This window comes from Cynocephalus volans, chromosome 3 (genome assembly GCF_027409185.1).
Source record: "Cynocephalus volans isolate mCynVol1 chromosome 3, mCynVol1.pri, whole genome shotgun sequence".
Classification (NCBI taxonomy): Eukaryota; Metazoa; Chordata; class Mammalia; order Dermoptera; family Cynocephalidae; genus Cynocephalus; species Cynocephalus volans.
This window is the reverse complement of record NC_084462.1, coordinates 74,587,265-74,609,917: the sequence shown is the minus strand read 5'-3', so window position 1 is coordinate 74,609,917 and position 22,653 is coordinate 74,587,265. Positions and strand designations below refer to the sequence as shown.

The following is a 22,653-nucleotide window of genomic DNA, read 5'->3' as shown; positions in this document are numbered from 1 at the left end:
GAACACAAATAGCTTTGGACCTAACATTGCTTCTCAGAAATTGAACTTTAATTTTACTGTCTTTTCCAAGTGTAGTTTTATTTTTGGCAACAGACATATAACCAACTTTATGCCATCTTGCTGATTTTCTCAAATAGTTTTGCATTGCCTGCAAGTTATTCAAAGCAACTTTTAAGGCCAAAGAATTTTTTTTTATGTGATTTCAAGTTGGCAGGCATTGAGGTTTAGTGGAAAGTACCGAGGGGCTGGATGGTCCTTGGGATACCTGGATTCTAGTTCCAAATTTGTTGGGTATGCCTGCAGAAATCCTCGCTACATATTCAAACAACAGGTGTCTGGGGTGGAAGCCCCGAGAAGCGTGGAAGTTTTTGTTTACAGGCCTCAGCTCCAGGTCCAGCCGTGTTTGCAGGGTAGAAGGGGGCTGGGAGGTTTTGATTGTGTAGTAATTGCCTCTGGTCTTTGCACAGGACCAGCTGAGAAGGCAGGGGCACCAGAGTCTTGGTCTCTGACCTCTGCTTGCCTGAGTCATAGGCCGCTGCAGCAACTGGTCACCTCAATCCTTGGGGGCCTCTAAAGGATAGGCCTGAGGTGACAGGAGACAACTCTGGTCTCAGCCTCTCCACTCCTCAAATGAGGAAAGACTGACAGGACCACACATTGTCAGAGCAAAAGGGGGTCCCAGATCGGCTGCTCCTAACAGTCACATGCACTGGCCATGGGCCCATTACATTGTAAAGAATCTCCAGACAGTCTTACATAAAACAAAACAGATTCCTGGAGGCTGCCAAGCTGGACTTTCTGAATCAGAATATCCAGGGGCGGGGCCTGGAACTCTTTAACAAACTCCCCAGGGATTCTTATGCATAGCAGCCAGGCCTGGAAACTTTTGACCTGGTCAAATCTCTCTACTTTTCCTGGGGAAACTGAGGCCCAAAGAGGCCTTGAGCCAGACATCAACAGAACCAAACTCATAAATTAGGTCTTTAGATCCTCGGTTAGATGTTCTTTCTGCATAATGACAAGGAGCCTACAAGACTTTAAAGAATTGCCCATCATTTATTGTTTTAGATTTCTTAAAATCAAAGTTACTAATGCCCACAGTTTAAAGAGTCAGATACAGGTAGTTTTACAAGGCTTGTATGAGAAACATAGATCCTCGCCCACACTCTCCCATCTGCCCCTTCCCAGAGGCAGAGACTTTCAACTCTTCCAGCTGATTCTTCTGGTATTTACTCCTACCCTTGGCATTGTTTGCGTTTTTATAGTGAGCATGCATGGCTCTATTATTCGTATTGGTTTTAATAACACAGGATGGCTTGCCAGGGGTGGCACTGGACTGGGACACCCAGGCATTGCAGAGTACCTAGGGTCACTGGGTACAGGCCACCAGCTCCTCCAGGGCTTGCTCTCGTCGGTTGCCGTGGACCAATAGCACCTCCTTGATCCGGTCCTGCTGGAAGCCCATGTCGCTGAACTGCTCCCAGAGGCGCAGGAACTCCCCTGCCTGAGGAAAAGAAGGTAGGAAGGGCGCTGGGGGGTCTACGAGGCACAGACTCAGCCTTGGAGAGCCCCTCCCTGGTGCTCATGGCACCTAGTCCCAGAAAGCTGTGTTGTCCCAGGCCAGGTGGGCCTGAACCTGGGCAGCACCTGCCATTTTCCTGTACCTCTGAGTGACGTGGGCTCCCATCTCCCATCCTCTGCCAGGGAAAGAGGGCTCTGTCCTGGCTTTGCTTCCCGCCCCTCCTGCTTGCTCTCGACGCACTGGGGCAGGAGGAGGAAGGCTGCCCACTGGCACCCAGAGGATGCACAGCTGGGGCCTCTTGCCTGTGCCCGTACACTGCCACACTGCCGAGGTTTCCACAGTGTAGTCTCTGCCTGCCTGCCTTCTCTCACCCCGGGCCTTGCAACTTCCCCACCTCTCCCCCCTCTTGTCTCCCCAGCATCTCTCTCACCTGCTGTTCCTCAGCCTCTGTGAAGAACTGCTCTGCTAGCTGTGTGTGGACAGGTCTTAGAATTTGCTATTGGGCCCACAGCTGCATTCTGGGCAGGTGGCAAACTCCCCAAGTAGAGAATGCAATCATATCTGTACTGCCCATGGCTCCTATCTGGGAGCCTGTCAAAGAGTGGCCATTCAGTAGTATGTGTTGTGTTGATTCAGTTAAATAAGACAAAACCCCTGCTTCTCTCTGCCTCCTGTCTCCCTCTCCACCCCTTCACATTCTCCCTCTGTTCCTCCTGTCTTCGTCCCTGCTCCTTCTCCCTGGGGCTGAGCAGGCAGGCTACCTCCTGCTGGGCCCACAGGCTGGCTCTGGGGACTGGCGCACGCCCTGTACACCAGGCTCATGTGTGCACCCCCACCCCTCCCGTCCCCTGAGGCTTGGGCAGGAGGCCCTGCTGACCTGGCTCTCGGAGAACTGGAACATCTCCATGGCCTCCTCCACCAGGCCCTCCTCGTAGCCCTGCCGCAGCAGCCGGTCACAGGCGCTGAGGTAGCCAAGAAACTGGGCCAGAAGGAGGCAGAGAAGGAGGGATGGTAAGAGGAGTGGTATGGGCAGCAGACAGGGTGGGGAGGCACTCCAAGGGCCTCTTTAAGGTTTGATCTCAGGGCCAGGCTGACTGGGCAATGCATCACATGCAAGATGGCCCCAGAGACCCTGGGAGCCACTAGAAGAGGAATAGAGGCCTCCTCTGAGGGCCTGGGGACAGGTGGTCCTCACTAATTGTTCTAAGCTGGGGGCTGGAATCCAGTAAAAGAGGTGCCAGGGTGGGCTAGGGTGTTCACACAACCTAAGTGGGGAAGAGAACAGCTTCATTTTTTTTTTTTTTTTTTTAAAGATACCGGTAAGGGAATCTTAACCCTTGACTTGGTGTTGTCAGCACCACTGTCTCCCAAGTGAGCCACAGGCCAGCCCTAGGAGGACAGCTTCAAACATGGACATCTCACCCACCACCTCTAGGCAATCCTACACATGCACCACCCACCCAGCCTGCCCACCCTCCCTGGTGAGCACCCACTTGTGTGAAGGTGTCTCACTCATCCACAGCTGTGCACCCCATATCTCTGTCATCCAGGACTCCTTGAAGACCTACTCTGCAGCAGTCCTGCACCGGTGCTGGGAAGGGTAGGTGGGGGGCGACAAGGGAGGATCCTAGAGGGCTGAAACCTGTTCAAGTCTCTCCCTGCTTAAATCGCCAGGATCAAGTGCTGCCTTCTTACCAGGGATGAAAGTCCACAGCCTCCCATAGCCCTCCAGGCCTCTCCTTACACAGCTCCCTCAGCCAAGGCCAGCTTCACTCCCCTTCCCTGGGAGGCCTCTCTGCCCCCTCCGTCTTCACTCTGGGCCATCCCTGGTGCTCCCACAGCACCCCCTGATTCCCTTATTATAGCACATATAACTTCATAATTGCTTCACTTAATCTTTCTCATCCACTAACTTTCTGCTCTTTGAGGGAGGAGTGTGTCAGTTTTGTTCACCACGGTGTCCCCAGCATCCAGCATGGCAGGCAGAAATAAATGTATGCTGTGTTTATAATGAATTAAGAACTACCTTCAAAGAACTCACAGCTTAGTGTGGGAGATAAACCAGATATGGGAAAACATCAGTGCTAGGTGAATCAAAGCAGGATTTATAGGGAGTACTCACCAAATGAAGGCTCCAGACCATAAGAATTATGTGTATATGTGGAAATGGAAAAGGAACAGGTCCAGTTTCTGCAGACCTTCAGAGCTGGGCAGAAAGCACAGATCATCTAGACTAATGGTTTTCAAACTGTTTCAGCTCCTGAATTGTTTGTCCAAGCACAAGGAGGCTTCAACAATAACATGCTAAGATCAGAACTGCTCTGGGAGAACTGGGGCCAGGGTCATGGGAACCCAGAGTCCAGGGCTCCTGGCTGGACGTACAGCCCAGAACACCTAGACCTTGCTCTGAGCACATTTTGAAAACCACTCGCTCAAGCCTTCCCTTCACAGTTGAGGAAACTGAGATACATCCAAGCAGAGTAGGTAGCTTGCCCAGGGTCCCAGAACAAGGGCGCAGATCAGCTGACCTCTCAGTGCCTTGGGGATCAAGGCAAATGGGGGATCAGCTGCTAGAAGAAGGGCTTTGAGCTGCCTTGAAAGTGGACAGGGTTTCTGAAGGTGAAACCTTCACTTTCAGAAAGAGGGAGGACAAGGGCAGATGGTGGAACCTCCCTTCACATTTTGGCCCATCCACAGCAATGGTTCTCAATCTTGGTGCTTATTGCAACCACCCTGGCAACTTAAAAAACTACTGATGCCTGGGCCTCACCTCCAGAGGTTCTGATATAATTGGTCTGGGGTGTAGCCTGGGCATTGGGATTATTTTTTATAGCTCTCCAGGTGATTCCAGGTACAGCCAAGGTTAAGAATCACTGAAGAGGGATAGTAGGCCTCAATCCATGCCATTGCCAGGCTGCATATCAGAACCATCTGTAGATCTTTTAAAATTATAGGCCCCTGGGCCCACTGCAGATCCACTGACTAGAACCCTTCAGAACAGGGCCTGGGAGTCTGCATTTGTAAAGATTCTGCTGCTTGGTCAGCTTTTGGGCCTATGAGACTGTAGAAACTACCAAGCTTGCCTTGGGCCCCAGGGTAGTTAAGGATGTCACCTTCAGATCCTAGGATGAGGCCCCCAGAAGTCATTGGTTCCAAACACACATCCCTCCTCCATCCTGTGAATGGGAAAAGTGAGGGTCTAAGAGGGGTCCTGGTGTGCTTGTAGTCCTATAGCATTCCTGGACCTGGCCTGTGGATGTTCACGTGTGCCACCCGTGCCAGTCCTGCAGGCAGACAGTGGGCACTTCAAGCCTCATGTAAGAAATGCAGGAGTGCTGGGCAAAGCTTATCTTCTGTGTCTCTTCTTTCCTTGACTCTTCTAAGTGGCCTGTCTCCATCATTGGATGTCCTCCCTTCTGGGCCATCTGTCATTTATATTGGCCCCAAAAAGGATTTACTGTAGAGCATGTCTTGCAATAGGAGAAAGAATCTGAACCTGAAGGAGTTGCTCAGTTAATGGTGGAACTTCATAGAATGGAGGGAAATACTAACTTGGTGGGGGAGGATAGATGAAGTCATCCAAAGTCCCCTCAGGCCCACCCCTTGGGGCCTGGCCCCTGACTGCCCACCAGGGGGCCAGGCAGGTGGTCAGTCTATATCTGGAAACACAATGTTCCCAATGTAGTGGGATCCTTCCAGCCCACCCACTGGGAGGCCAGTGCCCTGTGCTGGCTCAGACTATTCTTCAGACCCCCTGCAGTAGATGGCCTGAGAACTCAGCCTTGTCACAGGGCCCAGAGGTACTGGGAAGGCACGTCAGAGCCCCACTGTGGGCCTGACCCTTCACAGCCCTCCTGGCCAGCTTCTTGGCCAAGGTCCTGGCTTTTCAGTGGCAGCTGAAGGTAGGAGCAATTTTAGATCTGCTCTTAAATCTCAGATCAGTCTGGGGTGCTGTCCTAGGAGGTTCTCACACAGAAAATAAAAGTACTATGTGACAAAGATTCAGAATCAGACCAGCCTGGCCTCAACGCTGGTGTTGCCATTGACTGGCTACATGATCATCTCCCTGGCCTCAGCTTCGTCTTCTGCAGAGTGGTCAGGACAGTAATAGCAACCTTGCACAATTGAGAAGACCTAATTTAGTACTCTAAGATTGAGAGACTGGTGCAAAGAAAGTGTTCAGTAAATGTTCACAACCCCTCCCCACCACTTAGCCACATGGGGGTCACAGTGTTGGAAGTGTTCCTCGGTGATGGCATGGACTATTGAACCCAGAGTAGAGTAGAAGCAGGGCAAGGAGACGAGGTGCATTTGTCCACCTCTCCAACCTGGCAGCAGCACATCCTGCTTCCAGCTCCAATTTGAGAGTCACTCTCCTTTTGCTACTCCCTCCCCCAGAAGCAGGCAGCTCCGGACCTGAGGGACCCAACACTCAGCAGTCATCAGTGATTACCGAGAAGGTGTCCAAGCCCTCTGACGGTGGTGGGGCAGGGACAGGAGAAAAAGGAATGTGTCAACTGCTCTGGAACCAGCTTTCCAACCAAGAAGAATGCTGTTTAGAAAACAATATGGGGCTGGCTGGTTAGCTCAGTTGGTTAGAGCGCAGTGTTATAACACCAAGGTCAATGGTTCGGATCCCAGTGCCAGCCAGTGAAGGGGGATGTTACATTCAGGTGGGAGACTGGGGGTGCAGGCAATGTCATTCAATGTTACCTCCTGCTCCTGCTCATAATCCTTCCATGCCTCCCTTTTGCCTTTGGGGTCATTTATCAAATTCTCAGCCCAGCCTTCAAGGGACCCTCAATCTGCCCCCAATTCCCCTTCCCTGTCTTATCTCCCTCCAGCCTGTCTCATGTACCCTCTCCTCTAGAAAGTCTGGTTAGGTCAGGCCCCCCAAACACTTCCTTCCTGCCTCAGCTCCTTTGTGCACACTGTCTCTCCTGCCTGGAGTGTCATCTCCTCCTGCCTTTAAAGTCAGACCTTATCTATCCTTGAAGTACAGCTCACTGCTTGGCACTCCATGAAGCCTTTCTTGATCACTGGAACCTCTTCGTGGTAGATTGACAATGACCATAAACTCTTTGTGGCCCCTCCTATTAAGAGATTCTTCCATCCTTTAAATCTGGGCTAGTCTATGACATGCTTTGACCAACAGAATGAGGTGGAAATGACTATGTACAATTTTAGCCTAGGCCTCAAGAGGCCTTGCAGCTTTCACTCTTGCTCTCTTGGAACCAAGAGGGTGAGCTTGCTGAAGATATGTGGCCCAGCTGACTAGTATCACTAACCACTGGACTGTGAGTAAGGCCATCTTAGGCCATTTAGCTCCAATTGAGTCAACAAACTGTAGCCACAGGAGGGACCTCATGTGAGACCAGCAGAAGAACCACCTAGCTGAGCCCACCCCAAAACTGCCAACCCAGAGAATCATGAGCAAATAAATGGTTGTATTAAGCCACTAAGTTTTGGGGTGGTTTGTTAAACAGCAATATGTGACAAAAACACCCTGGTAGCACTTATACTGCTTCTGTTCCCAGACATCTTGTTACTAGCACCTGTTTTTAGGTACTTTGGGGGCCTTCATTCCCCTGCAGGTGCTCTCACATTCTTGGCTTGTATTGGGGATCAAGACCTGCTTCTAAATATTAGAGCAGCTTGGAGTGCTACCCTTTGAGTGTCATCCAGAGTATCCACCATTCTTCCAGGACAGAATCTGGACTTTGTGATGTACCTTCCTGATACCTGTTCATTGAAGGACTTGTTCCCTCAGATGCTGGGAGAGCTGACACCCTTCAGCTGTCTGTCCCTTTAGGGATTCCTTAGCTGCAGAGATCCTCTTCTCTCAAGTCACCCCCTTCCCACATGCAATGAATGATTGAGTCAGGGATATAAAGCCCCGACCATCTCAGTCCCACTTAGGACAACTCTAAGGGACCATAGATGCTCTGGAGCTGTGGGGGTGGTTGATGCTGTTATTAGGACTTCATTATAGCTCAACTTCTCCCTCTGCCCACTCCTGCTTCTGTCCCCTCCCTTCCACAGGAGTTGATCCCAAGGACCTCCTTAATAAACATCCTGCATGCAAACTCCATTGAGTCTGCTTCCTGGGGAACCCAACCTATAACACTGGTTTTTATGTACCTTGGTTTTCCCCATAGCTCCTAGCTGCATCTAAATACCAATAAGTGGATGGATGGATGGGTAAGTTGAAAGACAGAGAGAAGGATGGGTAAGTTAAAAGAGAGAGAGATGGATATGGGTATGAATAAACTACTCATTCAGAGAAGTGGTTAAATCTGTGCCATCCAAGATGGTAGCCACTAGCCACATGTAGCTATTTGAATTTAAATTTAAATTAATTACAATTAAATAAAATTAAAAATTCATTTTCTCAATTACACTAGCCACATTTCAAGTAACCACATAGGCTAATGGCTTCTGCATTGGACAACACAGATATAAAACATCTCTCTCATTACAGAGAGTTCTATTGGACAGTTCTGGAGAGATTCCTGACTGCCCAAAGTTCTAGCCCCTGTACTTGGGGCAGAGACTGGGACAGGAATAGAATATTGATACTCCCAAAGTGGGCATGGGAATTCCTGATTAATTCCAATGGAGGAGGTAGCATTGGAGTCTAGAAACTTGTTCACAAACCCCAATAATTAATGCCAGGCTGAGGGTCTGCCTCTAAACAGAAGGAAGCAAAAGTTCTTCAAGTTAAAAATGAAAACCACATGGCCACTCACCTGGCTTCAGCTTCAAACCCCTTCAGCACTGGGACCCCCACTCACCTGGCTCAGGCTCTGCCTCCCTGTCTTCTGTAGAGCCACAATGGCCCTTCGCAGGGGATATCCCAGGGCAACCACTGGCCCGATAAGGTCTTGCTCCTCCTGGCTCAGGGCAGACAGCAGGTCGGCCGCAGAATCAGGGTATGATCTTTGGGGGTTGAGAGGCTGGGGTGCTCCCCCAGGAGGTGGCAGGAAGGTGTATGGGCTGAGGGACTGAAATAAAGACAGGCTAAATGTGTGAGTTACCACAGGAGGTGATACCCAGTTGGGCTGGACATTTTAAAAGGTGGCTTTGTGTACCACCTTCTATACAGAGTGTAGGAGCTAATATTGTGAAGTGCTTGGAGTCCTGCAGACCCCAGCTTCCCACTGTTTGCTCAGTTTACTCATATGTAAAATGAAAACAATCCCAGAAGCTACCTCATGGGGTTGTTATGACAAGGTAAGAAAAGTGACTAGCAAAGGGCCTGACATACAGAAACTATCAGCGAATGTTAATATTTCATCTGTTGCTTAGAACACCCTGCAAAAGAAATATAGGTCTATCCTATTATCCCATTTTACACATATTGAAATGAAGGTTCAGAGAAGTTAATGACCTGATAAGCAACACATTTGGGACCTGAACCCTACTTTGAGGCTGTTTTATCCCACACCTTAGTGAGGGAGAGGAAGAGTGGGTCTTCCCAGCCAGACCCTCCTTCTTGAGTTTGGCAGGGCATAGAGCAGGGTAGGAACTGTGCACATCAGTCCCTCAGTTATGGTGCTGGAGAGACTCAGACCCTGGACTAAAGAGGGTGGTTTGAAGGCATTTCAGTTGGTTTGGCTGGCATCACCCCTAACTCATTTTCCATGAGGAAGCAACCCTCTGCTAGCCCTGGATATACTTCCCTGTCCCCTTTCCTCCTAAGGAAAGCCCAGCTGCTGCCATGGCTCCTGGTCCCAGTTGTGTATGTGGAACATATGAATTCCCCACCTATCCCCATCTTCTCAGGACTTTCCCTGCCATGACCTCACCCTAGGGTCTTGCCCTTTACTTCCAGGGCAGAGAATATCTAAATTTTAGGAGCTGAGTCTACTCTTGTGTCCTTGAAAAAGATCCTTAGCCATTCTCTGCCTCAGTTTCCTCATCTGCACAATATCATGATCCCCCCACGCCACAAGGCTGTTGCTAGAGTTAAATTCGACCAGGGAATCTTGACCATCCTGGCATCCACATCTGGTCCTCGATGTGGGAGCGTCTTCTCTACTGTGTTTGCTTTACACTGTGTGAAGGGTTGCTGGTTGACTTTTCAGGTAGAGAAGGGGTGGCTCAGGGGTGGCTCAGAGTGGTTCAGTAACTTGTCAAAGGTCACACATCAGTGAGTGGAAGAGCCAGACTTCAAGTCTCTGTCTTTTGGATTTAATTTCACCTTGGCCTTATTCTGCAGCATCTCCTGGCCTGACTATGGACTGCTGGGGGGCAGAAAGCTGTGCACAACTGCCACCTTCTTTTTTTTGTCGGTTTTTTTTTTTTTTTTTTTTTTTTCCGTGACCGGCACTCAGCCAGTGAGTGCACCAGTCATTCCTATATAGGATCCGAACCCGCGGCGGGAGGCGTTGCTGCGCTCCCAGCGCAGCACTCTACCGAGTGTGCCACGGGCTCGGCCCACAACTGCCACCTTCTGCTACCAATCTTGACCCACCCCATCAGCTCCGGATCCAGGTTTTGTGGAGTCTAACACATACAATTTGGAGGGGACCTCTTAAAGAAAAAGGACACACAATTATGAATACAAAATTGTGTCTGGGCTGGCCAGTTAGCTCAGCTAGTTAGAGCTGGGTGTTTTAACACCAAGGTCAAGGGTTCGGATTCCCATACCAGCCAGCCACAAAAAAAATAAATAAATAAAAAAATTAGGTCCAAGTCCTTGGAAGGGACAACGTGAGGGGCCTGAGGCTTACGCTTCTTTGGCTTCACCGTAAGTTCACTTTTGCTTCTGCCTCTTCTGGGTTCACTTCCTCCATCCTGAAGGCTTCCCAGCCTGCAGCAGCCCTGCCTCTCTCTCAACACCTGATCCCACTATACAGTGTTGGGCCTTGCCCCATATGCCCTTGGCCAACCACCTCATCCAGTGGTTTTGACCTTATCTCTCCCGACCCAGTGTCTGGCAGGAAGTTACTGTGCGGTGAATATTCCCTGACTGAGGCTCCAGCTCACTTAGCCTACAGCAAACCTCACCCAGTGAGAAGCCCTAGATTGGAGGCACGTTCATTAATTCAACAGATATTTACTGAGCACCCCCTATGGGTCAAGTCTGCTGCTGGATGCTCTGGAAACAAAAATGAGATCCAATCCCTGCCCTAAAAGAACTCATATTCCATTGGAAGAGACAGACAAGTACTGGACAATTACAATCACTGTGACATGCGTCCGTTAGGCAAAGCAGGCACAGTGGAAAACAGAAGGAACAGGAGGCCTCCGAGCAGGGAATATTCTAGGCAAAGGCCGCAGGAAGGACAGCACGGTACGGGGCCAGGGTGGCAGGTAAAAGTAGGGAGGAGGAGGGCGGGGAGGAGGGGACCAGGTCCGCGGGTCGGGCTGGGGACTCCGATTCTGGGGCCTCAGCTGCTGAGCTCTGGCGTTGGCCGAGCGGGCAGAGTCCTTACCGCGTCCGTGGGCCGGTGGCTCCGCAGCGGGGGCATGGCGCCAGCCGTGGAGGGCCGCGGGGGCGACGCGGGGCCGCGGGGGAGCTGGGGCACGGGCTCTGGCCCGGGGCTGGGGCACAGGCTCAACGCCCGGTGGCCGCGGAAGCGGTGCAGAAGAGCCTGGGGGCGCGCGGCCAGCCTGCCCTCGGAGAGCCGCCGCTGCCGCGCCCCGGCCAGCTCCGACCTCACGCAGCGCAGCACGTCCAGCGAACACGGGCGACAGCTGGGGTCGGGGCTCGCCGGGGAACCGGGCTGGGGGCCGTCGGAGCCCGGCTCCTCCTCACTGACAGAGGAGGCTTCTTCCTCGTCCTCATCCACATCCTCGTCCTCGTCCTCGTCCTCGGGCAGCTCCTGGGGTCCGTCCTCTGGGCCTTTGACTGCGGCAGGCGCAGGCTCCAGCCCGCGTTCAGGGTTGACCAGCAAGAGCCAGGCCGGAGGGGCTGACGCTGTCCCCGGGCCACCACACTGGTATGGGCAGGGTCCCCGGACGGCGGCCTCCACCCAGAACAGCGCCCGCCTCTCCAGGCTGAAGTCGTGCTGCGGAGAGAAAGTGACATGAGACCCAACTGGGGCAAACCAGAGCCCCAGGGTCCCATCCCTAACCCCTGGCCTCAGCGGACCCTGTTCAGCCAGACTTGCCAGACCTGGACTGCTTGCTATTCTCAACCCCGAGCATCCAACACAGCCCACCACCCATCAGTTTAACTAACACTGGAGTTGATGAATGTCAGTAATAGTTTAATGGCAAACTCTGGCATGAAGGGCAAAGTGAGGAATTAGTTAATAGAATGAAATGTAATGAAATCCAATATTTAAATCCCATAGCAGTTCAGTATATAATTGAACAATAGTTGCTTTAAAATTTTCTCCAGTAAAACATGTTCTTAGCAAAGCTTTCACCTGAGCCCAGCACTCTTTGCCACCAAGCAGTCAGCTTTGAAGGACCATCCAGGCAGACAAACCTCCTTATGGAGGTAATACCTGCCCACATCCCCTTTGCTGCCATCTGAGGTTACTTGAGGGCTAATCTTTGTTGAACTCTACTTAGTAGGTTTTAGTGTCATTCCTATTTCTAGACTATGAAAATGAGGCTTGGAAAATTTAATTTGCTTGAGGGCAGATTGGTGGTGAGTGGCTGAGCTGGTATTCCTCTGTCCAGCTAGCTGTAGTGCTTTCTCCACTACACATCAGGCCACCTTAAAAAGCAGTCTGGAGACATAACCTAACTGTAGAGTTTACAAACGAGGCAAAAATAAAATATTCCTGTTCCCTACCTTTAAAATTAAGAACAGAAAACATAATATTTCATTAAAACTATAACAATTTTTAAAAGGCAATTTCAACGTTCTACCATGGTCAATTAAGGAAGTGATTTTTTTTGGGGGGGGGATGAGTTGGAGGAGACAGATAGGCAGAAAGACAGACAAACATAGACACTTACACTTAGGTCACAGATACTTCCCCCTGTCACCCCTGACATAACCCTACTTGGGGAGAGGAGCATAACTTAGCTACTCCAGTGTGATTCCCTGACTGAGGTCAAGAACTATCTCATTCCTTTCTGTATTTTCAGGGCCCAGCGCAGGCCAGAGTGGACATTTGTAAGAGTGTGCAGAATAAATGCTTAGAAAACGAGATTAGAGCAAAATAGGTGGGTTGTGAAGGATAGAGGGAAAAAGACAACTTCAGAACTAATGAGGCATACTTGGAGAGAAAGAGACTAATAGATAAAGAGATGGCCAGAAGGACAGCCAGGGGGATAAAAAGATACAAAGACCTAATAAAATACCAACACTCTGATTTTGGAACTACGCAAGATGATTTGAAAGTTCATACAAAAACCAAATAAGAATAGCCAGAAAAACTCTGGGTACAAAAATATAAATAAGGGGAATTGGTCCTACCAGTTGTTAAAATATAAAACCTCAAGGAAGGGCTCCTTGGGAAGGCAGAAGGGTGGAAGGGATGGACACAGGCTTTGGGGTTTGGCAGACTTGTGTTGGGATCCTGGCTGTGTCACTCACAAGTCATTGACCCTATGGGTCACTTGGGTGGGAGCTTTGGTTTCCTGTGCCATGGTGTGGGAACACCGACCTGTTAAAAGGCTCATCATAAAAATGAGAGGCGGGGCCTGCTCAGGGTCCTGTGGTATGGAGCCGGGAATCAGACACTCTCCACAACCAGGCACACAGCCAGCACCAAGAAGCATGCCAAAATCATCTCCTCCATGTGGGTGGCCCACCACAGCCACCACGACAACCATGGCTGCCACGAAGGTGGCTAGACACCACAACCACCACACAGATGGTTCACCAGCCACTGGAGTGCATTGACACAAGAAGAGTCACCAGCAGAGATAAAGAAAGGAGGAGGATGTCTCTCTCCACAAAGCCCATTTCAGAGTGACAGAAGAGGCATCTGCTCTATGATTGTATTGGGGGACCTGATCATGCCTCTCAGCATTGGACAGATCATTTGGGCGGCAAATCAACAGGGTAACCATTATTCTTTCAGAGGGAGAGAAGAAATCTAGGGTGATTAGAGGGGGGAGGGGGGAGAGAGAGGGGGTTGGGGAGAGATTGGACAAGGGGCATAAAGAATAATTACAATTTGTAACAATATATATGCTAGTAATATTGATTTGATCAACATATCTCAATGTAAACTCCAAAAATATGTATAATCAATTTTGACTCAATAAAAATTAAATTAAAAAAAAAAAAAAACAATGAGAAGAGCAAATGTATGAAGAGCACCTGGCACAGGCCTGGTGCATAGTAGGTACTCGATAAATGGTAGCTGTTATTATTTGTTTCCCTTTAGGCCACTGTAATTTCATCTGGTAATCTAACTACCATCTATAACATCATTTCTATGGGGTAATGCATTTCAAGTTCCAAACACTGTGATTAGCCCGGTAGACTCAGAGGACTTACCAGGAGAAGCTGTAAATCATACTTGGAGTCTCATGCTTTTTTATTTGTTAGTTTGGCCCAGTGGTAAAAGATATGGAGGCTCAGGAAGAGAAACAGGCTCAAAACAGTGCAGTTGCCCACCTTTAAGAGTTGGGGCCAGAGCCAGGGTAGCGCATGGGATGGCCTTGGCAGAAGGGTGCCCATTTCTGCTTCTAGGAGAGGGAATCTTCAGAATAGCTTCTCACTGTGGCTTGAGCTCAGCAGAGAGGGAAAAGCTGTGATGATCCTCCACCATAGTAGGCTCAGTAAAGCAAGTTCCTCTTCTCAACAACATAGGCCCTATGCCAGAGTGAGAGCCCACAGCACCAGCTGCCAGAGTGAGAGCCCATAGCTCGGACCCCTGGACACGGTCCTCTGGGCTTTACAAAGCTTATTTCAGTTCTGGAAACCTTGATCTTGAGGAGCCTCAGTACAACTCCAGGGTCTGCAGATGAAGCAAAACTGTGCTGGATCTTTTCCTGTGCCCCTAGGCCACTTGAGCCTCTATACCTGACCCTCCCATTTCTCTCCTTCCTGGACTGTGCTCTCTGATCCTGGCTTCCCTGAAACTTTCCTCTTTTTTTGTTTGTTCTTTTGGGGTTTTTTGCCTTCAAATCTTACCTGTCCCATGTCCCTCATGTCCTGAGGCCTATTCTTAGCTAATATGAAATGACCTGGAGTCAGGATACAGGTTTTAGTCTTGTCAGTGCCACAAACTTTGGATAAATTATTTCCCTTCTTTAGGCCTCAGGTTCCTCATGTGCAAAATGAGAGAGAGCCAAACTAAACTTTTCTACGAAGTACACTGCAGACAGTAGAGAATGAGTGTACAAGAGTCTGGGACCCAGCCCCAAGAGGCCCGACACCAGATCCACAGTTCTTGGCAATCTTGTTCTTTTATTTTTTAAAATTCATGTGAATGTTGCATTCTACCCCATGATGTATCTGTGTTATAATATGAATGCAATGGGTCTCCCCACTAAATCTTCAAGTAAACTTAAGTCTCCAGGAAGTTAAGTCATTTTAAAAATAAATAAATAATTAATTAATTTAAAAATTTTTATTGAATCAAAATTGATTATACATATTTTGGGGGTTCAACATTGAGATATGTTGATCAAATCAATATTACTAGCATATATATTGTTACAAATCATACTTATTCTTTATGCCCCTTGTCCAATCTCACCCCCTCTCCCTTCCCCTCCCCCCCTCCCCCTCCCCCCTCTAATTACCTTAGATTTCTTCTCTCCTTCTGAAAGAATAATGGTTACACTGTTGATTTGTTGCCTAGATGATCTGTTAAAAAAAAAAAAAATGGAATGCTTCACAAATTTGCGTGGCATCCTTGTGCAGGGGCCATGCTAATCTTCTCTGTATTGTTCCAAATTTAGTATATGTGCTGCTGAAGCAAGCACTTAAATCACTTTTATTCTGAGGTCACATGTGATACCACCACATACCCTGGGAGTGTGCATATCCCAGTATGTTAGCCATAAGCCATGGGGATGCTTCAAGGCTACCTCCAGAGCAGATGTGCTGTAGGTCCATAGAACAGTAATCCCTTCTAATATGTCCCATGTAACTCTCTGTGTTTTAACAGAGGATTCTGAAGACACTATCTTAGCCCAAGGGAGTGATTCTAATGGTGGAATTTTAGACATGGCGGCAGACTGATAGGGAATGGAAGAGTTGAAGCATTCTTGCAATGACTTTCAGTCACTACATATAGGCAACCTCTCAGTTATCCTAAGCTTAAAACAAGACCCTCTAAACAATCCTCATCATCCACTCACCAGTTTCTTCATGAAATATCTTTTCCTCTACTGGGTTATTTCCAAACTCCCTAGACTATGTAAGAGCAGACCTAGCTTCCCTTTAAAATCAAGGAACAAGCCCTCATGGGGCTCAGCCTCAGACCCACAAACTCAGGACAAACAGATAGACAAAAAGATATACTTACCAATGAACCCAGCAGAAGCTCTCTGCAGGCTGGGACACTGAGCTCTGGCCCAGGGAGAGCTTTTGTGCCTATCACTTCTGTGCCTATCACAAAGTCTTTGGGCACCTTGAAGGGGACACCATCGAGGGCGTTCATTCTGTCAGAGGAGTGTGGAGATGGTTGAGCAGAGCTGGGGCAGGCCACCTGGTGGCAGTGAGAGAGTATAGAGTCCTGAGGACGAGGCTTAGGTCTACAAATGGCCTTACCACTCTCCTGTGTGGTCACTTAGCTGAGTCCCACAGAGCTGTTAAGAAAAAGGTTAAGTGGCCAGTGCTGCATAAGGGAGAAAATGAATAAAAAGCAAGAGCATCCACACTGACAAGAATTGACTATTTCATGTTTAGGTCATACTCCAGACCACAGTTTTCCAAAATATGGTCCACAACACTAGTTCTAAAGCATTTCATCAAAAGAGTTGTCACTCAAACGTTTAAGGAAGAAATAACATCAAATTATACAAACTCTTCCAAAATAAGGAATACTTCCTAATTGTTTTGATTTCAGCATAAGCTTGATACCAAACTTGACAAGAAAATTAGAAGCCAATCTCATGAACATAGATGCAAAAATCTTAACAAAAATAATTATGGATAGAATAATACAACACTGACAAATTGAGTTTATTCCAGGAATGACAGATTGGCTTAACTTTCCAAAAATCAATCAATGAAAGATTAATAGCAATAGAATAAAGAAGAAAAATTATATAATTATATTATTTCCATAGATACAGAAAAAAACACCTGATAAAATCAATACTCATTCATTATTTTAAGAAACAATAAACAAACCCTATTAGTACTTAGGAATAGAAGGGAATTTCCTTAGCCTGTTAAAGAATATCTCTAAAACATCTACAGCAAACATCCCACTTAATGGTGAAATACTGAAAGGTATTCCCAAGATTGGAAATGAGACAAGGATGTCCCTATCATCTCTTTTATTCAAGTTGCACTGGAGGTACTAGCCTGCGCAAAAAGAGAGGGAAAATAATAAAAGTACAAAAATTGGAAAGAAAGAAATAAAGCCACCATTATCTGTATATGAAGAAAACCTAAAAGAATCTATGAATAAAACTCTTAGAATTAGTAAGTTAATTTAGCAAGGTCATTGGATGCAAGGTCAATATACAAAAATCAGTCATATCTCTATATACAAACAAAACCATGTAAATAGTATACTTTAAAAATTTCATTAGGATAGAAATTTTAAAAAGATATAATTTATATTAGTATCAACCACCTATGACTAAATCTAACACAAGATGTATAAGACCTCTACACAAAAAACTATAAAACATTAGATTAAATGGAGGACCATACCATGTTCAAGGATTGTAAAACTCAATATTGTACAGATATCAGTTCTCCAAATTGATTTATAGATCCTATGTATCAAAATTCCATATTTTTTGGTAACAATTGGCAAGCTAATTCTAAAACTATATGAAATGCAAAGGACCGAGATAATCTTGAAGAAGCACACTGTGGAAGATTTATACTATCAGGTATCAAGACTTACTTTAAAATTACAGGAATTAGGGCCGGCCCGTGGCTCACTCGGGAGAGTGCGGTGCTGAGAACACCAAGGCCTCGGGTTCGGATCCCATATACGGATGGCCGGTTCGCTCACTGGCTGAGCGTGGTGCTGACAACACCAAGTCAAGGGTTAAGATCCCCTTACCGGTCATCTTTTAAAAAAAAAATAAATAAATAAATAAAATAAAATAAAATAAAATTACAGGAATTAAGACAGTGACATGACGACTTACAAAGAGAGCAACTGAACAGAAAAGAAAGTCCAGAAGCACATCTCCACATATATATGGATCCTTGATTTATGACAAAATTGGTCCTGCAGAGCAGTAGGAAAGAGAGGGTCTTTTCAATAAATGCTTCTGGATCAATTGGATATTCACCTGGAAAAAAAAATCTTGACGTCTATCTCAAACCAAACACAAAAATCAATTCCAGGTAGACTACGGATCTAAATGTGGAAGGTAAAGTAATATAACTTAAGTAAATAAATGGATATATAGATAAAATAAGAGCCTATACGAGTATTCATGGTCTTGGAATAGGCAAACACTTCTTAAACAAGTTACAAAAAGGACTAATCATGAAGGAAAATACTGACAAATTGGATTACAATAAAATTAAGAACTTCCATTCATTGGAAGATATCATTAAGAAAGTGAAAAAACAAACCACAGAGTGGGAAAAGATATTTGCAACACATTTATCTGACAAAAGGACTCATATCCAATATCTGAGGGAACTTCAAAAGTTCATGGAAAGATTCACAATTTCTTCTAATTCTATATTTCCACTATCTTTTTGAAGTACCCTTGGATACAAAGAACTTCTACAAACAATAAGAAATAGGCAAGAAAAAAAATTGGCTGGAGATTTTAATAGGCACTTCACAAAAGATGATATCCAAGTAGCCAATAAGTATATGATAAGTTGTTTAACTTCATTAATCAATTAGATACCACCACACACACATAACCATAAGGGTTAAAATAGAAAAGCCTGACAATTCAAGTGTTGAGGAGGATGTGGAACATCTATAACTGTCATGAACTGTTGGTAAGAAAGTCAATTAGTATTAGTCAACAGTATCTACTAAAACTGAAATCTGAGAAGTAAAAATTCATTCACACATCACTTCTTGGCCTTTTGGCTAAGATCAAGTGTAGATCTGTTCTCTGTTTAGTAATACAACACCCAAGGATTTGATTTTTGATGTATTTTAAACCACATTAAACATTGAGTCTGTTGCCTTGAGAAAAAAAAAAACAACTCATTCACACAGAATTTAAGCTCATGACTGCCTATGATATATACTCAAATCTAGACTCCTGACTGCAGTCTGGCATTTTGCAAACAACCAGGGCTTACCTGGGAGCTTGCACCAGGGAGTGCCTCTGGCTCAACACGATCTGTCATCCCTGCCAGGATGATGCAAAGCCCTGCTACTAGGGGTCACTGCGGTCATCCCCTTCCTCATATGAGAGCATCATGTAGAGAGGTAGGGTGGGTAATCTGAGTGCAGAGGTCAAATAAGGGTGGGTGGGCAAATCCTTTGATTCCCTCATCTCCACCCCCATCTGTCCGTTCTTGTCAGTGTCTTACTGTGTATGACTCAAAAGGCTTCTCCACCCCATGCCTGGAGCAAGCTCCCTGCACATCAAGAGATGGATTCTTCATGCTGCCTCCATGAGACAGGATCAGGCAGGTTCCAGTGTAAGCAATAAATTATCTGCCCCATCAGCCAGTTCTTATAGGAAACCTATGAGGTATAAGGGTGTCATAAGAGATACAGGAAAGTTCAGCAAGTTTTAGTGTTCTCAGATGTACCGTTCATGTTTTCAACTATAATTTGAATTTTGAGCTATGGGTAAGGGCCACAGTTCTATTGAGATACAAGTGTGCTTAGCGGGTATAAGACCCAGCAGCTGCATCCTAATATGTATTATCTACTTAGCCCTACACTTACTTCTGGGGTAATTTAAAAGTTTGAGGATTCTGGGAACATTTCTAGAATGGCAAAGGCTACAGTGTAAAATATGATCTAGTTCCAACATATTCTAAAATGATGGTCACCTCGCTAAGTACAAAATGATAGGTAGAGATCATTAAGTAATAATATTCTCCAGAGGAAGGGGAGGGTTCTGGTCCTTATGGGGGTTGGAGAAGCTTTAGGAAACAGGACTTGACCTAGACCCTGAAGGGTGGGAGAACAGCCTGTCAGCAGGGAAAGGGTTGGATGGAGAGCAAGACTCCAGGCAAGGAGCAGCTTGAGCAAGGTAGCAGAAGCAGGAACCTGGGGCCAGCCCGTGGCTCACTCGGGAGAGTGTGGTGCTGATAACACCAAGGCCATGGGTTCAGATCCCTATATAGGGATGGCTGGTTCGCTCACTGGCTGAACGTGGTGCTGACAACACCAAGTCAAGGGTTAAGATCCCCTTACCGGTCATCTTTAAAAAAAAAAAAAAAAAAGAAGCAGGAACCTACAGGGCAGAATGAGGGGGTGACACCTGCTGCTTGACTCACTTAGACGGTTTGTGCTGGGAAGCAGACTGCAATAAGATTGAAAGGGTATATTGGAGTAGAGCTGGGGAGGACTTTGAACTTTAGGCTGAGTGCTGATTCCATTCAGTAGATGGGGAGAGACCCAGAGAGGCCTGAGGGGGTGGGGTGAGGGTGGAGAAGTGAAGACATTAGGAAAGCCAGGCTGTGCATGCTTCAGCAAACTGTACAACCCAGGACCTCTCAAACACCAGTCCAGGAGTCTGTGCCCATTTGGCTGCATCTGAGCGTGGGGGTGGAGAGTGGGGTGGGTGGAAGTTGTGGCGATTGGTCTAGGTGGGGCCCAGGTGAAAACATTGATATTGTTTTTAAAGCTTTTCGTTATACTTTCTAAATGGCTTCATCCTTGCCCACAGCTTCAATTTCCTACAAATGAGTCACAAAGTAAATTCTCTAGTTCTCTTCTGAGATCAAATAAACACAACTGCTCATAAAGCATCTCCCCCAAGATGTCTGAAGAGTGCCTCAAACTCAATATGTGCAAAGTAAACTCCTGATTTTCCCTTCCCCCAAACTGCTCCTCTTCCCAAAGTTTCCTTGTCTCAAGGAATGGCAACATTGATCAGGTGCACAGGGACTCATCCCTGACACTTTCCTTTACCGCCACTGATCTCAAATCCCCTGCCAAGTTTTATCTCTTAAATCTCTGGAGGCTATAGCCATTTCACACTACCTCCACTGCCATCATGGAAATTCAAGCCCGCATTATGTCTCACTTGGACAACTGGTCTCTGTGTATCCTCTCATGCTCTATTATTATAATTCTATTCCACACACTGAGGCAAGAGTGAACATTTCAAAACACAAAACTAAGTCACTCTCCTGCTTCAATAACTCCTTCAGTGGTTTCCAGCTGCTTTCAGAATTAAAATTAAACTCCTTATGAAGCCTTGCAATGTCTGCCCCCTGATCCCTCTTCATCTGCCTTACTCCAGCCACGCTGGTCTTCAACTGCCATGGTCTTTTAGCCCACCACAGGACCTTTGCATATACTATTCCAGATACTTGCTATGTTCTTCTTCCCTGTCTCTTCCCCATAACTAGTGAAAAGCTGTTCATTTTTCAGAGCAAGGCTGAAACATCACTTCCTCAAAAAAGCTCTCCCCGATCCCCAAACTTGGTTAGGTCCACCCATTACTGTGGCTTTCAAGAATGTTTTAAAAAGTGACCTTGTAACTTAGCACACACATATGTACACTGCAAAATGATAATTCTTACCCTTACTATATGACATATATTTTCTATTATTTCACCTAAATGTATTACAGAACCTGTTTGAAAAAAAGTCCTAATTCATCTCATAAAACCATGTCTTTCCTTCAAAGCATTTAGCACATTTTTAAGTGATTGTTGTATTAATATCTATCTTCCTCATAACCTATATTCTCTATAAGGTTCAGGAGTATTTGGTATTTTGCTTAGTCTCAATAAGCTCTTAATAAATATTTGGACAATGAAAAAAATATAAATCGTTTAGTAAGTACTTTTCCTCCTCACACTTATAACTAATGACTCTAATTATCTGTATAATCATTAAGCTTGTCTACTCCAGACTCAAACTCCAGGAGGGCAGGGGTCCTGTATGTTTGCTCCTTATTATGTCCCCAGTGCCTAACACAATATCTGGAAAATGGTATATAAAAAAAATCATTTCCCAAAGAACACAGTTCAAATTCTGATATCCAGATTCTGATAAGCATAAATTAATAAAGTTGAAAAGAGCACCTACTGTTCTGCATAATTATACACTCTACCACCACTTGCCTCAAAGACCCCGATGTTTACTTTAGAGACTATGAGAAACCAAGTTTATTTCAAAAGACAAATGGATTCTGCATTGGAAACAAATTCTTAATGGGTGGCCAAATGTAGCAAGTCAGGAACTACTGTGTGGATGCATACAAAGATTTTAAAAACACCTTTCAGCATTAAAAAAAAAGGGGGGGATTTAGTTGGAAATGTCTCATTTACTCTCTATTCCGTAAAATAAATCACTACTAATACTTCATACCATTCATATTCCTTTTAATATTGCATATTATTCTTATTTAAATGGAACAAGATATAGTTTGTACTTACTTGTAATTCCCAGGAGAGCCTCCCTGTTGACAAAACATGTAGAAGTGAATTGCTACAACAGATGGTATAATCCCAGCTAAGCTTCTTGTTACAAAAGTCATGTGGACCTGGGAGCATGGATGGTTTTAGAGTAATTAAATTGATTAGCTTGTAGCGGCAAATTCTTTGACGTCATAAACTCAGCCAGTTGGGCTAAATACCCTTAGTATTTAACATATAACTAATCTTTCTCTCAGAGCTTTTTCATCTTCCCTGTATTTATCTAATTTCTTAAAAATAAATGCTTTCATTAGCGTTTTTCACAAGTCCACAGTCTCTCCTCTTTTAGGGGATAAAAGAGTATTCTTACATACTGTTTATGATGAATCAACAATTAACTGGCTAACTTTCTCATTAGTCTTTCAATAACTTTATTTCTCTATTTTCATTCATTCATGTTCAATATATGGAGAATTCAGATAAAAGTATAAAAAGGACAGGAGTTAGAAAAGGGATAAAGGCTCAGTAGAATTGTAGTTCCTAT

The 22,653-nt window shown here is 46.0% G+C and overlaps 1 protein-coding gene, 1 non-coding gene and 1 pseudogene across 2 annotated transcripts; 1 reads left to right on the top strand and 2 right to left on the bottom strand.

The window, feature by feature from the left end:
• Positions 1-1,140: 1,140 nt before the first annotated feature.
• UBAP1L (ubiquitin associated protein 1 like) lies at positions 1,141-16,097 on the bottom strand. The gene is made up of 5 exons (XM_063092299.1): positions 15,919-16,097; positions 10,963-11,538; positions 8,317-8,526; positions 2,400-2,501; positions 1,141-1,504 (listed from the first exon to the last, which is right to left on the bottom strand). The coding sequence occupies exons 1-5, from the start codon at positions 16,051-16,053 to the stop codon at positions 1,370-1,372; spliced, it is 1,158 nt and encodes a 385-aa protein (XP_062948369.1). The 5' UTR covers positions 16,054-16,097; the 3' UTR covers positions 1,141-1,369.
• Positions 15,267-15,373, bottom strand: LOC134374156 (U6 spliceosomal RNA). Its single transcript, XR_010023032.1, has one exon. It is a non-coding gene; the product is annotated as a U6 spliceosomal RNA (small nuclear RNA).
• Positions 16,098-18,622: 2,525 nt separating the features above from the next.
• Positions 18,623-18,730, top strand: LOC134374120 (U2 spliceosomal RNA; annotated as a pseudogene).
• The last annotated feature ends 3,923 nt before the right edge of the window (positions 18,731-22,653 follow it).

What these genes read in the sequence shown, in the direction of transcription:
- UBAP1L (XM_063092299.1), bottom strand. Translation starts at nt 16,053, where the DNA reads ATGAACGCCCTCGATGGTGTCCCCTTCAAGGTGCCCAAAGACTTTGTG. An exon ending in GCCACCGGCCCACGGACGCG is followed by an intron (nt 8,527 to 10,962) that starts GTAAGGACTCTG and finishes TCTTTATTTCAG; the next exon opens with TCCCTCAGCCCATACACCTT. An exon ending in TCCAGTTCTCCGAGAGCCAG is followed by an intron (nt 1,505 to 2,399) that starts GTCAGCAGGGCC and finishes TCTTTTCCTCAG; the next exon opens with GCAGGGGAGTTCCTGCGCCT.